Source organism: Rana temporaria, chromosome 5 (assembly GCF_905171775.1).
Source record: "Rana temporaria chromosome 5, aRanTem1.1, whole genome shotgun sequence".
NCBI classification, from domain to species: Eukaryota; Metazoa; Chordata; class Amphibia; order Anura; family Ranidae; genus Rana; species Rana temporaria.
In genome coordinates, this window is record NC_053493.1 from 371,280,282 (window position 1) to 371,299,462 (window position 19,181).

Consider the following 19,181-nt stretch of genomic DNA (forward strand, 5'->3'; position numbering starts at 1 on the left):
TTGGACCTGAAACGGTGAACCAGCACGCATCAGACCAGTACAGTCCAGTGCGGGGAAAATGCAGCATGTTCTACTTTTTTTGTGGAACTGAAAAACACTGAAACTGCAAGCACTGGTGTGAACTATTGAAAACCATATAACCTACTTTCTATGCGTTTTTGATGCAGAAAAAAATGCACTGGACTGCATGTGGTGTGAACTGGCCCTAAATAAACCTGATCTGAGCCTGTTATTGTGTGGTTCCATGTGAACAATATGGTGCCACGTTTTTCCTTCTAGTTTGCTTTGTATATAGAACTTAATAAAATACACACATGAATGAGAATAATGATTCCTGCTGAAAGGTCATGAGCCATTTTCTTACAACTGAGAGTGCTGTGCTATTATAGACATTCAGTTCTCCGAAACTCATTTCAGGCCATTATCTTCATTGAAATAAACAGAGCGGCTTTCCAATTCACAGTTTTTCCCATATATTTTCCTTTGTTATTGGGTGATTATACCATTTTCAGAGATTTATGTTGTTTTCTGCATAATATCTCACATATATCGCACATCATAGTGACACGGTGTCATAGTCAGATTATGTTCTGTTCTTTTATCATTTGTACAAAGCACACAAGTGCATTGTTCTATCTATGAGGATCTGTCTACATTGTTTTACATTCACTGTTAGAATATGGCAACATATTTTTAGCTGTATTGCCATTTACTAGCTGAGTGTGTTAGGCCCCGTACACACGATCGGTCAAAACCGATAAAAACGGACTGAAGGACCTTTTCATCGGTCCAAACCGATCGTGTTTGGAGCTCCGATAGGTCAAAACCGATGGTTAGTATGCAAAAGCATCAGTTAAAAATCCACGCATTCTCAGAATCAAGTCGACGCATGCTTGGAACCATTGAACTTGTTTTTTTTAGCACGTCGTTGTGTTTTACGTCACTGCGTTCTGACACAATCGGTTTTTAACCTATGGTGTGTAGGCACATCAGACCATCAGTCAGCTTCATCGGTTAACCGATGACAACGGTCCTTCAGACCGTTCTCATCGGATGGACTGATCGTGTGTACGCGGCCTTAGTGTTTGGGATGCTTACTACCAGTGGTGGTCACTCATCGTTATCTAGCACATGTTGGCAAGGCTTGGGATGGTAATAAAGAGGACCGTGTGGTAGGAAATTTTAAGCCCTGTACACACAGCCCAGATTCTCGTCAGGAAAAAATCGTTGTTTTTTCCTGAGGAGATTCTTGGCAAGAATCTCTTGCCGGCCGAGTGTACAGACACTCCATTCAAAAGAACCGCCGTTCTTTTGAATGGCACGAACGCGATGACGTCATCGACCACGACGATCATGCGCTTGTCACATTCGATGCTGTCGCCGCCATCTTGCTACACCCTACCTGAACATGTTCTCTATTTTTCTCGTCTAGATTCTGGGCAGTTTTCTTGACGAGAAACCTCAAAGCCTCGTACACGCGCACCGAGCGTGTGTTACGAGGCTTTAGTCTTCATTACGATGTTCAGCTTGTTATATTCAGCCTTGTGTTTCCTTGTGTGTACTAGAATGCATGTGCTTAAATTTACCTGCAGACTGCAATTGGCCACCTAGGTTCACACCTATCTGTATGTGTTTTGTGATTGACACATTTTTCCAGCACATTTTGTGTTTTTTAACACAAGTTTTTTATGCATCCAAACGATGTGCATAAGGATCCAAGTGCAAAATTGCAACAAATCAACTTTGAAAGGAAGTATTCTCCAACTGCCAAGAAAAACATGCAAAGTGCTTCAATCCTGTGCAGGTGCTCTCGTTTTCCCCAGCCTCACCTCAGCTGGCTTAAAATTAAACCTTTCTGCTAGTCTCCAATAACTGAATGCTCTCTTTTCTTGTTTAATCGCCCACGATCAGGTTTCCCAAAGTGTAGTATTTCAGATATACGTTTATTAATAAAGCTTAAAGAAGTTACAATTCAGGTGATGACAAACAGCATGACACAGTGTGTATTCCAGCTTCCGGACTCGGCCGCGACCAGAAGTGATGTCACCACAGCTCTGTACTCTGACGCGTTGCGTGACTGCTCACGTCACTTTCTCAAAGGGGATAGAATTGATTGTGCAATACTCCTCCCCCATCGCATAAGTGTGAACCAGGGCGTGACAACGGGATGTTATGCATAGAAAGAAGACTACAGCTGCTTGTGTTTTGCATATGGCTGTTCTGAAATTAAAGGGGTTGTAGAGTCCGAAGGTTTTTTATCTTAATGCATTCTATGCATTAGGAGAACAAAGAACCTTCTGTGTGCAGCAGCCCCCCTAATACTTACCTGGGCTCCATCTCTGTTCAGCGAGATACACGAGTGCCTTGGCCATCTGGCACTCTCCTCCTAATTGGCTGAGACACAGCAGTGGTGCCATTGGCTCCCGCTGCTGTCAATCACAGTCAGTTATCCAATCAGGAGAAAGAGGGGGGTGGGCTGAACCGGGGCTCCATGTTTGAATGGACACAGGGAGCTGTGACTTGGCTTGGGTGCTCCCATAGCAAGCTGCTTGCTGTGGGGGGCAATTAACAGGAAAGAGGGGCCAGGAGCACAGAAGAGGGACCAAGAAGAGGAGGTCCTGGGCTGCTCTGTGCAAAACCAACTGCACAGAGGAGGTAAGTATAACATGTTTGTTATTTTTAGAGAAAAAAAACAAGCCTTTACAATCACTTTAAGGATGAATGTCTGGAGTGTCTCATGTCCCTATTGACATAACTATCATTTCTAGACTGTAAGCTCTAACAAGCAGGGCCCTCTGATCCCTCCTGTATTGATTTGTATTGTGACTGTACTGTCTTCCCTGATGTAAAGCACTGCGCAAACTGTTGGCGCTATATAAATCCTGTTTAATAATAATAATTAGCCAGTCCAGCCCCGAGTCGTGTCTGTGGTTACCTTTATGCCAACGTAGGCTCAACCCTGTGTCTGTGTCAGGAAATATGCTGCAATGGCAGATGGGGGGAAAATGTAACAGAGGAATCCACATATCTGTTGGAGTTTTGAAGTCTAACCACGTGTGACTTTTCTGTTTTTCAGAAGTTGGAGGTAAAAAGTTAAAAAGCACGATCCAACGAAGTACAGAAACTGGACTAGCAGTGGAGATGAGAAATTGGATGACCAGACAAGCAAGTCGAGAGTCTAACGATGGGAGTATGAACAGTTACAGCTCTGAGGGAAAGTAAGTGTTGGCAATCGTGAATATGTGTCCAATGGTGATACATCTTTGTGGAAATTGTATTGTCAGTTTTAGCACTGTCCAGTTGTGAGTTGGTGGGGAGAGAAGTTCAGTACCCTGCACCATGGGAGAATATGATGCACTATCACCTCTTCCATGTGACAGAACAACGTGCCTCCTGATTGGCCTTGTGCTATCACAAGGGGGCGATAAAGTAATCACAGAGCTCTTATTACCAGTCCTGGCAGCTCAGCTGAGCAAAGGAGTGAGGAAAGGTGGGTACATGCTGTTGAGGAGAGGGACATTTATTTTGCCATGCAGGGGAATAAGAAATGCTTTGTTTTCAAGTATAGGGCTTAACAGACTATGATGCGTATCAGAAACCTATGATTTCAGTATAAAGCAGGTAGTTTAACCACTTCAGCACTGGAAGGATTTGCCCCCTAATGAGCAGGCCTTGCGTCGCTTTAACTGATAATTGCGCAGTCGTGCAATGCTGTACCTAAACAAAAATTTTCCCCACAAATAGTGCTATCATTTAGTTGTACTTGATCACCTCTACAGTTTTTATTTTTTACAAAAAGACCAACAATTTAACCGCAGAATGGCACGGACAGGCATTGTCACGTACCTGTACGTGGCCCTTTAAATGCCTGCCGGCGGCGCACTCGCGACCCTGCCACCTTCCCTGTGAGTCGGATCCCTGCAGGGATCCCTGCGGGGATCCCTGCGATCGTCTCACGGAGGTATAGAGCGGGGAGATACTTGTGTAAACAAGCATCTCCTTGCTCTGCCTAGTGAGAATGACACTGATCTTGGCTCCGTGTACTCGGAGCGAAGATCAGTGTCATGTGACAGAGAGCCCATCCCCCCTACAGTTAGAAACACAATGCAGGGAACACTTAAAGGAGTTGTAAAGGTAAAAGTTTTTTTACCTTAATGCATCCTATGCATTAAGGTAAAAAAACATCTGACAGCACCGCCCCCCCCCCCCCCCCCCGAGCCCCCGTTTTACTTACCTCACCGTTCGAAAGTCCCGGGCGCGTGCTTGTCATCCTGCTCGGTTCCCAGCCTGGCCGTTGATTGGCTAGGCTGGGCGGATTGATAGCAGCGCAGCCATTGGCTGGCGCTGCTGTCAATCACAGCGGATGATGCGGCGCGCCGGGGGGCGGGGCCGAGTGATACAGTCGGCGGCTATGGCCGCTGCTGTATCACGGGAGCGCGCTCGCAAAAGCTTTCCACCATGCGAGGGAGCTCGCATGAACGTGGGAAGCTTTTGCGAGGAGGAGCCGAGACAGCCGCCGAGGGACCCCAGAAGACACGGATCCGGGTCACTCTGTGCAAAACGATCTGCACAGTGGAGGTAAGTATAACATGTATGTTATTTAAAAAAAAAAAATAATTGTACCTTTAGTGTTCCTTTAACCCCTACAGCGCCACCTAGTGGTTAACCCCATTCACTGACAATGTCATTTTCACATTAACCAGTGCATTTTTATAGCACTGATCGTTGTGAAAATGACATGGTCCCAAAAAAACTTTTGCGCAAACCAATCAATAAACGCTTATTGCGATTTTTTTTTACCAAAAATAGGTAGAAGAATACGTATCGGACTAAACTGATAAAAAAAATAAAACATTTATTAATTTTTGGGGGATATTTATTATAGCAAAAAGTAAAAAAATATTGAATTTTTTTCAAAATTGTCGCTCTATTTTTGTTTATAGCGCAAAAAATAAAAGCCGCAGCGGTGATCAAATACCACCAAAAGAAAGCTCTATTTGTGGGGAAAAAAAGGACTTACACTTTGTTTGGGAGCCACGTCGCACGACCGCGCAATTGTCAGTTAAAGCGACGCAGTGCCGAATCACAAAAAGGGGCCTGGTATTTGACCACCCAAATGGTCCTATAATACGTATCCCCCCCCCCCCCAAAAAAAAAAAATATTCATCAGTTTAGGCCTATATATATTCTTCCACATATTTTTGGCAAAAAAAATCACAATAGGTGAATATTGATTGGTTTGCGCAAAAGTCTACACACTATGGGATAGATTTAGGGACGTTGTTTCACTCAGGAGAGCTGACCTGCCGCCGTATATCTGCGTGAGCTGGTCGGAAAGTGGTTGAAGTAGTAAGAAAATATATTCTTTCATTGACTTCAGCAGGAAAGGTGCAAAGATGTTAGATATCTGCTGTGTCTTTTTTAGGTCCATATCCCTGGTAAAGTAAAGTAAAGTAAAAAAAGGCTTCAGCAATGTATTTTATCTATGCATTGGAGGTTCATTGCAAACAATAATCACTAAAAATCACTACTCTATCTACAGTTTTAGTATTTCATTTAAAACATTGAGTTGTGCATCAATGGCATCAGTTTAACATCAGTTTTAGATGTTTCTGAAATCATTCAGAACTCATTGACAGGTGCATTTTACCTGCAGTTGACCTGCTTGAAAATAGTTTTGCTATCCTATAGACTTGTATGGATATGCAAAACAACCAAAAGCCCATTGACACCGGATGTGGCTATGACAACACCAGGAGCGCCATTTTAAAGATTTACTATAAAAACGTAGAGAAAAAGAACAGAAAATCTTACAATCTTTGTTTTTGTATTTCTCTATCGGACTTCTTATACCTATACTGATGTTTGGTTTTAATATTTTACAAAATGAAAATGTGCTGTCTTCATATTTTTTAAGATTGATGATTTATATATTAATGTTTATATAATATTTAATATCTATTTTATATCTTTCCCAAAGCTTAATATTTCCTGGGGTCCGGTTGGGTTCTGACAGCCAATTCAGTGATTTCTTGGATGGATTAGGTCCTGCACAGCTGGTTGGACGACAGACGTTAGCAACTCCTTCAATGGGTATGTCACTGTTGTCCTTGGCAGACAATGTTGGGATTGTGCTTTTTCTTCTTTGAAATAACAGTAAAAAATAGTGCTTAATGTGAAAATATTATTCTATAAATGTTGGAAATTGATTCAGTGCACTGCAGTGCAAATCAAATGCGATGTCTGTGCGGTGCAATTTCAGCCATACAGATAGTATGGCTGATATGGCATCTCATTCAGACCAAACTCGCACAGGACCCTTTTTTTGGTCTGCACCAGAATGGGATTGCATTGGTGTTCACCCCCATGCGATCCGATTCATGTCCGAACTGTCAGTTTGCAGTGCAATATGCAAGCTGAAATGGGGGTGTCATTAACATTGAATTTACACTCCCAGCGGTTTGCATATGGCAGTGTGAAGGTAATTGTTTTTTCACCTTAATGCATCCTATGCCCCCGAACCCCTGTTTTACTTACCTGACCACTCGAAAGTCCCGCGCTCGTCCCAGTCATCCTCCTCGGTTCTCAGCCTGGCCATTGATTGGCTACACTGGATGGATTGAAAGCAGAGCAGCCATTGGCTGGCGCTGCTGTCAATCACATCCAATGATGCGGCGCACCGGGGGGCGGGGCCGAGTGATACCCGCCGCTGTATCACGGGAGCGCACCCGCAAGAGCTTTCCACCGTGCTCGCTCGCATTAAGGTGGAAAGCTCTTGTGGGGGGGGGGGAGCCGAGACAGCCGCCGAGGGACCCTAGAAGACGTGGATCGGGGCCACTGTGTGCAAAACAAGCCGCAAAGTGGAGGTAAGTATAACATGTTTGGTTTTTTTTGTTTACTTTAGTGTTCCTTTAAAGTGCAGCTCTTTACTTTTATTGTACTGTTATATTACTATTCTTTTTGTGCTACTGCTGTTTTAAAGTGGAACTACTGCCTAGGGCAGTGGTTCTCAACTTCTGTCCTCAGGATCCACTAACAGACCAGGTTTGCAAGATAACTGAAATACATCACAGGTGATATAATTTGCTGCTCAGTGATTGCAGTATTCTAGTCTGCATCTCCCCAAGGTAATACTTAAAATCTGACCTATTAGTGGATCCTGAGGACAGAACCACTGGCCTAGAGCAGAGATATGCAATTAGCGGACCTCCAGCTGTTGCAAAACTACAAGTTCCATCATGCCTCTGCCTCTGGGTGTCATGCTTGTGGCTGTCAGAGTCTTGCTATGCCTCATGGGACTTGTAGTTCAGCAACAGCTGGAGGTCCGCTAATTGCATATCCCTGGCCTAGAGGAAGAATTTTTCTTACTTCCTGTCCCAATGGGGATGGTCGTAAAGACTGGAAGGGAGTTCCAAACTCTCCAAAGTGGACAAAGGCAGCAATAACAACACTTTCATTTATTAGGCTTTATTCTTTGGGTGTATGGACTCATATATCTGAGCAGAGGGTCATGTTTGTGCACCCAGGGAATGACAAGTATTCTATGCAGCCAGCCTGAAAGACACATCTGCTGTACAGATCTTCTTGCACATGCCAGTGATTAGATTTGTAAAGGGATGGACGCACAGCTCTGGATGCAGGTAATCTGGTGTGCACCCCTGTATGGATATAAACGCTGCAACTGAACGGAACACCTGTCACTACCTGGGAGCATAATCGTGACCCTCTGCACGGAGGTATTGCGTCCGTATGACTAAAGGATGAGAGTAAAACATGACAGATGTTCTAAGCTTTTCCCACTCCTTCTAAAATGATTTAAACTTTTTTGGCTAGAAACAGACTTTAATTTAACTGTGACTTGCAATCAAAGATCCATAAACGATGTTCTTTATTTAGTGTTTCTCTTACTTTCCTATAGGGGACCTTCAGATTGGAATGATGGATAAGAAGGGACAGTTGGAGGTGGAAATTATACGAGCGCGTGGGCTTGTAACAAAACCAGGGTCCAAGACACTGCCAGGTGAGATGTCATTATAAATTAAACGTTCTGCTTACATTAGCTGAAACGGGTAGAAAATTGTGCATAAATTTGCCTATGGAAGTAAATGGGGAAAAAAAGTTTATGGGCTTGTTTGTGCCAATCATTTAGTGGTATTGATATCCAGTGTGGCTACTGTATGTAGTCCTGATTTGTGGAAAGGTCATGTAGGCATGTACCCGGAATGACAACATTTTAGTGATGAAGCAGGCTGCCTCTCGTTTCATTACCTTATCACATATAGTGTATTTTAATAACAGGGAATAAATATGATATTACTGTTTAATTTCATGTAAAGCAACAGCAATGGTGTTGGCACAAAAAAAAATGGTAGGGAGTGTTGCCCTCCGACTTCAATATGCTCCATTGAAGTCGGAGCCATCAGGTCAACAGCCTCATGTAATGTCTTGCTTTAAACAGCACAGCACTGTCAATGAATTTTACATTTTACCATTAACTGAACTTAATGGATTGTGAGTTTTGTTTTAAGAAGTACCAGCAATATCACATCATTAAAAGAATCCATAAAACTATTGGCTATTTGAAGCCTGGATTCATTGTTTTTTCATTTCTGCAAGGATGTTTAGGATGACATTAACTTCAGTGGTATTGCCTTCCTTTAAGCGGAGGTCCGCCCACCGCTGCAAAAATGAAAAGCCAGCAGCTACATATAATACAGCTGCTGGCTTTTAATAATAGGACACTTTCCTGTCCTGGAGTCCAGGGATGTCAGCACAACAGCTAATGTTTCCATCACCTGTCGGGTTCTGCCGTGCCATTGCTGGTAAGGGAACCCAACAGTGTAGCCTTACGGCTTTGCGCCGGGAACCCTACTGCGTATGTGCGAGACAAGGCTCCTCTCTCCTACTGGCACGGCGGCAGGGGAAGGAGGAGGAGGGAGCCGTGACGTCAACAGCCGTGGCCAAAGACAGGTACCCTTTCCCCCCTCCCCCCCGAAAGGTGCCAAATGCGGCACCGGAGGGGGGAGGAGACAAATGAGCTGAAGTTCCACTTTTGGGTGGAACTCCACTTTAAAGTGTATCTTTGGCCAGGCTATGGACATTCAATTATTTAGAAATTTATAAGAAGCAGTAAGACTCATATCACATGGGAAGCCAAGGGGCAGTAAAAACAGGTGGTTGATCCTCGTTTTTGGTGCCTTTCCCTTCGACTATCCACCTACAAGCAGAAAGGTGCCACAATGCTTTACATTGCAGTTCAGCAATTTACTGCTACATGCAGAGATTGACAAGTGGCACCACCTGTCAAATTCTTCTAGTAAGTGAATGGGGCTGTGCCACAACTGTAAGAAGATCACTTTACATAAGGGTGGTAAACACTACTGCTTGTGTGAAAGAGTCCAAATCCATGCTGTACTAGACATAGATGCACATTAAAACAAGCCCTCTCTGACCTCTGTAGCTGTGAGCACTGTGCAATATCTTCAAATTACATAGTAAAAGCACTTTCAGTTGTCCTTGGCAGCTCAACTCAGTAGTAAGAGCTTTGGGAAGGGAGATCCGAGTAAGCTAACCTGCTGACTTAAAACTCTTTATTGCATCATCTGTGAATTTTGAGGATTAATTGCTTCACAGTTTCTGCAGCTACCAAGGTCAGTCGGTGCTTGTTTTCAAGTTAATTTCCTGCTTGTTTAGAATATATCATTAAATGAATGTCCATAGCCTGGTCACGGATTTGCTTTAAACTAATTGGACCTTCTGACCTTCAAGAGCAGTGGTTTTAAACATTTGTGTGGCCAAATGCTTTAAAAAAGCTTCTATGGCCCAACATTATGTTGGTGGTAAGTGTGCTTCCTTCATTCAGTGGGTCCCCTTACACTGGTGGACAGTGCTCAGTGTTTAGCTTTACACAGGCGGTCAGCGTGTCCCCTTAGATGGGAGATTGGCGTGTCCCCTTACACGAGCGGACGATGTGCCCCCTTACTTGGATGATCAGTGTGCTCCTTTACACTGGCAGTGTGCCCCATTACTCTGGCAGTCTGTGTGTTCCCATACACGGGCGATCAGTGTGTCCCCCTAACATTGTGGTCATTGAATCCCCTTACATTGTGTTCACTGAGCACACTTACATTAGTACATCGGTACTCTTACATCAGTGGTCAGTGTGTCCCTTTACATTGGTGATTAGTGTGCTCACTTACATCGGTGGTCATTGTGTCCCTCGTTACGATGTTGGACTTGGGGCACCATGAAGCATCAGATGCAAGGCTTAGAGTGTGCAGTACCCCCTCCTACTCCATGGGCAACTTGTCTCTCCTGTCTTGACTGTTCCGCAGCCCCCACCCCACTGAGAAATGGCTTGATAGCTAGAGATGTCAGTCTCTGCAGGGCCACGCTGATTGCTTACAAACTATTTGCTTACTTTATAGGGCTCCCACTGTTCCGTGTAGCAGTCATTAAGGTTGGCACCACACAAACAAACAGCACAGCGCTTCAGAAAGTGACAGCTGTGGCTGGCAAGCCACAGCTCGGTGTGGAGGGGAAGATGGGGGTTGCCGTCAGTGCTGGAATACATAAAATAATATACTGTCAAGGACTGGCAGGAAGAAGGCTGCGGCCTGGCACTGGGCCACTCCCTGGCTGTTGAGAAATAGTGTTCTAGAGCAGTGGTTCTCAACCCTGTCCTCAAGTACCCCCAACAGGCCATCTTTGCAGGTTTTCCTTTATTTTGCACAGGGGCTTTAAATTGGAGTCAATGGCTTGGTATTTTGGACAGCTATTTTATCACAGAGAAATTCCCAAAACATGGCCTGTTGGGGGAACTTGAGGACTTAGGTTGGGAACCACTGTTCTAGAGAACCTGAAGCTGAGGTATGAGATTCTTTACATAATCACTATCTAAAGTTGACCATAGACCTGCAATTGATATCTACCAATTTGTCCATTTTAGCTATATGGGGCAACTATTTCATGACTATAGTATCATTAGACAACCCCAGATTACCTCTCTGAAGGAAGGAAAGATTATTATATTGAATTCATTCAACTACTGTTGTTGCTCCTGAGATAAACCAGCAATGGTGTTACCAGTCTGCATAATTTTTCTGCCGTTCTCTCATCAAAAATTGTGCAGCTGACAGTGCATCTTGCAGGGAGTCCTGTTTCTGTCTATGGGCAAATAAAATAAAACCTTTACCAAGGCTTGGCTATTCAAACTGAGTATGATAAAGTAGAGAGAGAAAATAACCGCTCAGTAGTCTTCAAAGAACCTCCTCACTGGAACCAAACCATGGGTGCCGGCAATGCAATAGTGATGCAAAAATACGAAGGAAACTTGGACAGCCGCACTCCAAAAATGTTCTTTTAATTAAAATCGATCACAAAATAAACATGCCACAGCAAAAAAATTGGAACAAACGCTAACGTTTCGCACTGTAGCTTCAGTGCTTAGTCATAGCTGGTACCAGCTATGACTAAGCACCAAAGCTACAGTGCGAAACGTTAGCGTTTGTTCCAATTTTTTTGCTGTGGCATGTATATTTTGTGATCGATTTTAATTAAAAGAACATTTTTGGAGTGCGGCTGTCCAAGTTTTCTTAGTATTTTTGCATGAGTATGATAAAGCAATGCATTAACGGGTTATATATTCTATATAAAAATATTACTGTGCAAAAAGTAAAGGAAGCCAATCTTGACAAAGCACAAATGGATGTAAAACAAAAGTAGACCATACCCTTGTCTCACCATCCTTTACCATGTAAATATGTGAGTACAATAATGTTTTCATGATGAGTGTATTGCATGTCTTGCATTTTATATTGGATTAAATAAAGAGAAAATGTGTCCAAAAACATTACTGTAGTTCTGTAAATTGTTAGTATTAGTGCCATCCAATTATTTGTGAAGTGCTAAGTCTGATTGAGTGCCACATTGCATTTTGTTTTTTGTTTTTTTGTAATAGGCACATTCAACTTTGGTGAAAACCACAAAACACTCAGTTAATCCAAAAAGATATACAACTGGAATTATAGGCATACCTCTAGAATTTGAAGCTTATCTGTGGAGGATTGCAGGTTGATGATGTTAAGTGATTTGCCATTATCTAATGCTAGACATATGTTCTTTTCCCCTCTTGCAGCACCATACGTAAAGGTGTATCTATTAGAAAATGGAGTTTGCATAGCCAAAAAGAAAACAAAAGTAGCAAGAAAAACGCTGGAGCCTTTATACCAGCAACTGTTATCTTTTGAAGACTCACCCCAAGGAAAGGTCTTACAGGTAAAAAAAAGAATTAAATAAAATATAAAGTATTGGTAGACAATGAAGTTCTCCTGACCAAAAGGGCACATCATAGTTTACATGTATACATAACCACTGGACCACAAAGGGCATCAGAAGCCTTCAGCAAAGCCTCTGCAACAGGTTTACAGACCTGCACATTCGTATTCCTGGGCAGCCAAGTGCGACAGCTTGCAAAGCTCAAAGACAGACCTATTGCTGATAATAAAACACATTTTCCCTCTTAGGCCTTGTACACACGAGCAGACATGCCCGATGAAAACAGTCCGCGTGTACACACCATCAGACCAAAATCCCAGCGGACAGAGAACGCGGTGACGTATAAGACACCAACGTTCTCTAACACGCAAGTTCAATACTTCCACGCATGCGTCAAATCAATTCGACGCATGCGCGGGATTCCGGGCCGCTGGTTATACGGTATAACCAGCAGACATGTCCGATGAGTCGTACTAACCATCGGACATGTCCGACGGACATGGTTCCAGCGGACCTTTTTTTTAGCACGCTAATAAACTTTTGTCCGCTGGAAACCTGTCCGCTAGGCCGGAAAACTGTCCGCTAGGCCCTACACACGGTCGGACATGTCCGCGGAAACTGGTCCGCGGACCAGTTTCAGCGGACATGTTCGGTCGTGTGTACAAGGCCTAAGAAGTTGCATAATTAGGAAATGGTCAGGATCGGGTTTTATTCAGTGGTAAGTGCAGAATTTAAAGAGCCAGAGGAGACATTTATGAATCAAGCTGTCTCTCTCTGCTTCTCACTGCTCCTGTTTAGCATTGCTTTGTCTTGTTGCAGGATTTATAAATGTCCCCAATGTGGGCAGAATATGCATTTCAAGGTGAAGCACAAAATTTAGATGGGGAAGTAATACAGGTTTTAAATTAATGATTTTTCTGCACCATATACAGGCTTGGCCAAATAGATTGACTTTGATGTGCACTGTTTTTTATATCTTTAGAGAATAGGTTCACTTTAAAACAAATAGGCAGGTAAAAAAATTGGCGCTTACAATTTTTTTTCAGAGTCTGGATCACTAGATCGCTGAAGCCATGCAGGTCTCCTGCAGACTGTCAGTGTGAGCTGTCTGCCGGTACCTCGTACATTGTACATCATACCTCGTACGGGCAGACAGTTTCACACTGACAGGAAGACTCAATGAACTACCACAGTGCTCAACAGTGCCCTGGTAGTTCTTTGAAAACTACAAGCCGACATCCTCAAAGGATATTGGTACTTGTAGTGCATTCATTCACAGAACTCTGTGAATGAATGATGCGGCCGTGTGGTCGGAGCCCCGCACAGCTGTGCTCTTTTCAAACAGTGACACCGGGTACCAGTGACATCTGCAGCAGTGGGGAATGGGTAGAACATGTAACATGTTCTCAATGGTGAACTTATTCTTTAAAGATTCATTTTTTTTTCTCTCTTTAATAATAGACGTGCATGTCCAGCCAAAACCTTTTTTTTTGTTTTGGATAGAGTGGGGAAGGATTAGAAGCCCTGTCAAATGTTTACAGCTCACCATGGTCTGTTGGAAGTGAGACTGAAATTCCCAACAGAAACACAAGCTGAAGAAAAAAAATACTTGTTTCTCAGGAGACTAGAGGAAAATTCAAACAGTTTATCATTTCTGTCGGTGCCCCGTTGCAGATTCTCCTTCACTGAGGAGAAATCTCTCTAAAGCTCCATACACACTATCAGTTTTCCTGCAGGTTTTTCTCTTCAGGTTTACCAAGACCATCTAATATGAGGTCAAACCTTAAGGCCGCGTACACACAGTCGAACAAAACCGATGAGAATGGACCGAGGTTCAGTTTCATCGGTCCAAACCGACCGTGTGTATAGCCCATCGGTCTGTTTTCCTTCGGTCCACAATTTTAAAACATGCTTCAAAACCGAACCGATGGACCGCTGCCCGATCGGTCCAAACCGATGGTTAGTACAGAAAAGCATCGGTTCAAAACCCGCGCATGCTCAGAATCAAGTCGAAAAAAACATGCTTGGAAGCATTGAACTTTGTTTTATTCAGCACGTCGTGTGTTTGATGTCACCACGTTCTGACCCGATCGGTTTTTGGAACAATGGTGTGTACGCATATCAGGCCGTCGGGCCACTTCAGCGGTGAACCGATGAAAACGGTCTGTCGGACCATTCTCATCGGTTTGGAACGACCGTGTGTACAAAGCCTAAGAGTTTCAATTTGTATGCAATCAGGCAGGCCCTTGCACCATATGGTTTTGGTAAACCTGAAGAGAAAAACCTGCAGGAAAACTGATAGTGTGTATGGGGCTTAACGGATCCCCAGAGAGTAGTAAAAAACTAACAAGGGTTAAATAGGCTTGTGTTGACAGGTTTTGGATTCGATGCTTTTGATACCAATTTTAGATACATCTGAGATAATTTAGCATTCATTGACAAGTGTATGTGATGTACACTTGACAGCTTTCTGACCTACGTAAAGCTGCTTTTGCATTTCCATAGACTTGTACAGGGAGAGAAGCAGATTTAAGGCAACAAAAGCTAGTCAACAGAAGCCCTAATCCTTCCCCAATGCATACATTCTAAGCATTGTAATGAAGTCCTAGACTCTCTACAGAGCAGTCCAGCCCCTTCGCTTCAGAATGGCCCACTACTGAATACATTTCTCCTCCATAACTTATTGTTCAGTAAATTGCTTGGCTGTGCAAAACAGTTAGGAATTAACAAGTCGCTATACAAAAACTGGGAAGTGTGCTGGGAAGATTTTGACAGATTGGCATTGGCATTGACATTTAATGGAGCCCAAACTATTAACTTGAGAGACATCAGATGCAGGTTGTTCCAGTTCTAAACGTGTACGCACTGCTTTAGTAAAGACCTATATGGCTTCTTTAAGCCTAGGAGCAATGTCAGCAGATAGAGCCTCATCAGGTACACACTCATCCAAAAGGAGAGAACTCTTCATCGCCCTCAGCTAAGTGTACAGACACAGCTGCAGGCCTATCAAAGACCCGGGAGAAGAAGGCAAAGCTGTACACTCTTGTCTGCTGCGTTCTTAATCAGCTATCTTGGCAACAATTTTGGACCAGTTGATTATGGATGGATTCATTTAAACTGAAAAAAGAGGAATGGAAGTGAAGTTAATAGCAACTGCTGTTAATCAAGTTTACCTTTTTATTTATTTTTTTATAAAGAAAAATGAAACAGGAAATTCAATAGGTAGCTATAGGCAATGCCAATTTCAGTCTGATTTTCTTCTCTCCAATTTAGTCACCATTAAAGGCACAAAATGACTTTGTGTTTTTTTTTTTAAATCTTTTCAAACAACGCTTTTCAAAGATTTTAATATTTTACCAATTGAATCAAATTAGAAGAAAGGGAGAAAGCAGTCGGAATCTTGTGTGGAAACCTTTAGAAATACACACTTTGTGTTGGATAGAGCTTTTGTTGAGATCTACAATAGGTAAAAAAAAAATAGTTTTAATCAAATTGTTCAATTAATTTCATCTTTTTTTATTTATCTACAGATAATTGTGTGGGGTGACTATGGACGGATGGATCACAAATCTTTTATGGGTGTGGCACAGATACTTTTAGATGAACTGGACCTTTCCAATATGGTGATTGGATGGTTTAAACTATTTCCCCCTTCCTCTCTAGTAGACCCAACATTGGCTCCTTTAACCAGGAGAGCTTCTCAGTCTTCTCTTGAAAGTTCCACAGGACCTTCTTATTCTAGGTCATAGCACCTGTAAAAATAAACTGTTGTCTCTGCAACCAGCGTTTCAAAAATAAACAACGTCAAAATCACAAGATTACGAAATATGACAGGTCGCGCACCCTGGTAAACACTGCATGCTTAATTTTGTGTCTTCTGAGCCTGTTACTAGGGATAATGGGCGATCCTGCGCTCTCAGCGGAAGTCGCACACATTGTGCGCTATAGAAGGCTCTCAGGTGATGGAGGGGAGCTAGCTGACGGCATTGAAGACCAGTGAAGCTCAGTTCTAGTTGAGTCTGAAGCCATGGATTATTGACACTAACAAAAGAAATATTTCACGCGACGAAAGTCATCTTCAGTGACATATCACGTTGTTGCAACATTTTCTTTTTTATATTTGCCCCCAAAGATTGGAAACGCCTGCGAAGGAACCCTGAGTAAGGAGATCGATAAAGTATGGGGTACTACAAGGAGTATGAAATCCGATGGAACGCCAGTGTTATTAAGAAGTTATTTAGAAGGTCACACATGCCCATAGATTGAAGCAAAGTTTGCTTAGCAGTAGCATTAATGGAGTCCACTATTTGACGAATTTCACCAGGGAAGAATTTTTCTGTGGTTATCCGGTACTTCAGAGACAAAAACATTGTTTTTTGTTTTGCATGAACATGGATCTAAGTGAACACTAAAATAATTTTCTTTGGCCTGCAACTTGCAAAAAATATGAAACAAAATAACAAAAAGATACAGCCATTTTCAACAATTTATATTCTTTTTGAGAAAAAGATTTCACTAGTGCATGGTTTAAAAAAAAAAGGGGGGGGGGAGCGAATGCAACGGCGTGAAACAAAGACAAACCACGTTTCTCATTCTAAAAAAACAATCATGGTCTGTGTTTTTGCAGGCATATGTTAAAATAAAATTTCTTTCTAGCAAATATTTAAAATTCTCTTTATGTGACAAAAAATGTAACATATATGATTTATTTAAATGTTAAAAGGTACAAACCTTGTAGAGTTGAACATGTACATGTCCACCATTTCTTCTTTCCTAGGTCCCTGTTTTTTGCATTGTGTCCCACGATCTTCCCAAACCTCTTTTCTGATGCCATTCTTTCAGGTTGGTTGATGGCACACCACCTTACCCTGTGTGCCTTGATTGCTTCTCTGTCCCCATGTTTGGAAACTTTTTGCAGATTTTTTTCCTGCATTCTTGAAATGTTTGACAAAATTCCTTGTTTGACCTGCCAGATACAGTGAAGGTCATCCTCTTGATGTCCATTGCATAGCAACCTTTCTTGAAAATCAAGCATGTTGAAAAGAATTTTGCAACATGGCTTGAGAATACCTAAGGTAATTCAGCATGTATTTGATATAAAAGATATTTGAACTTTTTTGCAATATCTTGTACAGTGCATGGTAACGATTTTTTTCACCATCAAATTGAGTCTTAAAGGGAATAAAATTATTTAGCTAAGTGGCCATTGTCCATCTTCGTACATTCTCAGTGCCCAGCATTGTTGAACTCGAGAGTTTGGTGGAAAGTTCTCTCTTTGAACAAAAGAATATCCACTATTTTTCAATTAAGGTATGCCCTTTTTGCACTTTGTCAGAGTTGTGTATCATACAAGCAACGTTTTTACTTGATCTTTTATTTTCGATGCTACAAAGGTCAAACTTTTCAAAGTTGCTTTGTTATGAATGGCAGTTCAGTCGGTGTCATGGCTGACCACACTTGCTGATTTTTTTCTTGCCGATGGCATGCTTCTTTCAATGAAATGTTATGTTATGGTGAAGTAGTTCTAACACCGGGCTCTAGCTGCCATATTTGTGGTCCTGTAACTTTTTAGGAACACAACCGTTGAGCTCTGTGGGACCTTAATGTTCACCCCCTTCTCCCCCCCCCCCAACTTCCCAAGGTAAAACCAAAAATATCTGTTTGGGTGTGTTGCCGATTTGCATCTTGAAATTCGAAGGCTCCAATATTATTTATCATAGTGTACTGGTTCAGATAGATGAATTGTGACATTGCCTTTATTTTTTTACTTTCTTTATCTTCTAAATCAGTCTTAAAGTGAACCTGCAGCCAGGCTATGGACCTTAAAGTGGTTTACATATTCTTAACAAGTAAAAATCAAATATTAAAGCAAGCCCTCTGTAGCTAAAAGTACTGTGGAGCAATTCATCCTCAAGCTTCAGGCTTCATGTGCACTGGTTATTTTTGATGCTGCTCTTAGGGGTGTCTAACTTTTTTTATGCCTCTAAACACCCCAGCATATTTGCCTATGTTTCCATGCACACATAGATGTTTAGAGGCAGGGGCATTTAGATGCAGAGAAGAAATCCACTGCCAGTGTTTCCAGGAGCAGCAGCGTTTTGGCAGAAAAAACACCTGACAAGTTTTACCGCATTTAAACACGCAATAATGCTAGGCGCATTTAGCCCTTGAGGGTTAATTCATTTCAGTCACAGAACAATATTTTATTATGGCCAATGAAATGACTTAAAGTGTTTGTAACCCCCATTCATGAAATTTGACCTATGTGTAGTGTTTATTTATCTCTCTCCAAAGCTCTAAGTGCCGTGTCTTTCTGCTGCTCCATTCCTCTGTTATCAGCAGAGTCACTTTTGACAAGTTTTCCAAGACACGAGATAACAGCAGTTGAAAATTTGTGTCAGGGAGCGAGATTAGCAGGGAGCTTGTCAATTCATAATACAGCTTTGCATGTTTCTTCATTCCTCTGCCTATGTGGAGGGGGGGTGTGTGCCTTTCCTCCAATCAGCTCTCACACAGTGTAATCCCAGACTCCCCTCCCACTGCTGGAAGAGGAAGAAAGATTTTTAACACAATCTGCACTTTCTAACGAGTATAAAAAGGGGAAGACAGCAGATATAAATGTAAAACTTATTTTTGGAGATTGGTATCAGCTATGTGTATCATCTGAGGCTGTTCACTTCACTGGGTATAGGTGAGGGTTTACATCCACTTTAACTCTCAAGCACTTAATGCTCCAAAGCACTGCTGCTAGGAGGAAAGGCATCTACGAGAGTTAGCAAAAACATCCAGTGTCCACGAGGCCTAAGAACAGAGACTCTAAAGTCTGGTTTCAATCCCATGCTGAGCAGCTTAGAGCCCTTTCTGTTTTGCTTACATTAGTAGGCTGGTAAGCTTCCAAGTTTTTG

General features: G+C 42.4%; 1 protein-coding gene across 10 annotated transcripts in view; it reads left to right on the forward strand.

Annotated features, from left to right (window-relative positions):
* The window catches only part of RIMS2 (regulating synaptic membrane exocytosis 2), an 830,084-nt gene extending 811,509 nt beyond the window's left edge, over window positions 1-18,575 (forward strand). For all 10 annotated transcript variants that reach the window (XM_040354833.1, XM_040354825.1, XM_040354826.1 and 7 more), the window contains 5 exons: window positions 3,077-3,218; window positions 5,981-6,093; window positions 7,919-8,020; window positions 12,137-12,276; window positions 15,807-18,575. In XM_040354833.1, the coding sequence (XP_040210767.1) occupies window positions 3,077-3,218; window positions 5,981-6,093; window positions 7,919-8,020; window positions 12,137-12,276; window positions 15,807-16,025 (716 nt within the window). In that variant the 3' untranslated portion in view covers window positions 16,026-18,575. The remainder of the gene's footprint in view (window positions 1-3,076; window positions 3,219-5,980; window positions 6,094-7,918; window positions 8,021-12,136; window positions 12,277-15,806) is intronic.
* Window positions 18,576-19,181: the final 606 nt, after the last annotated feature.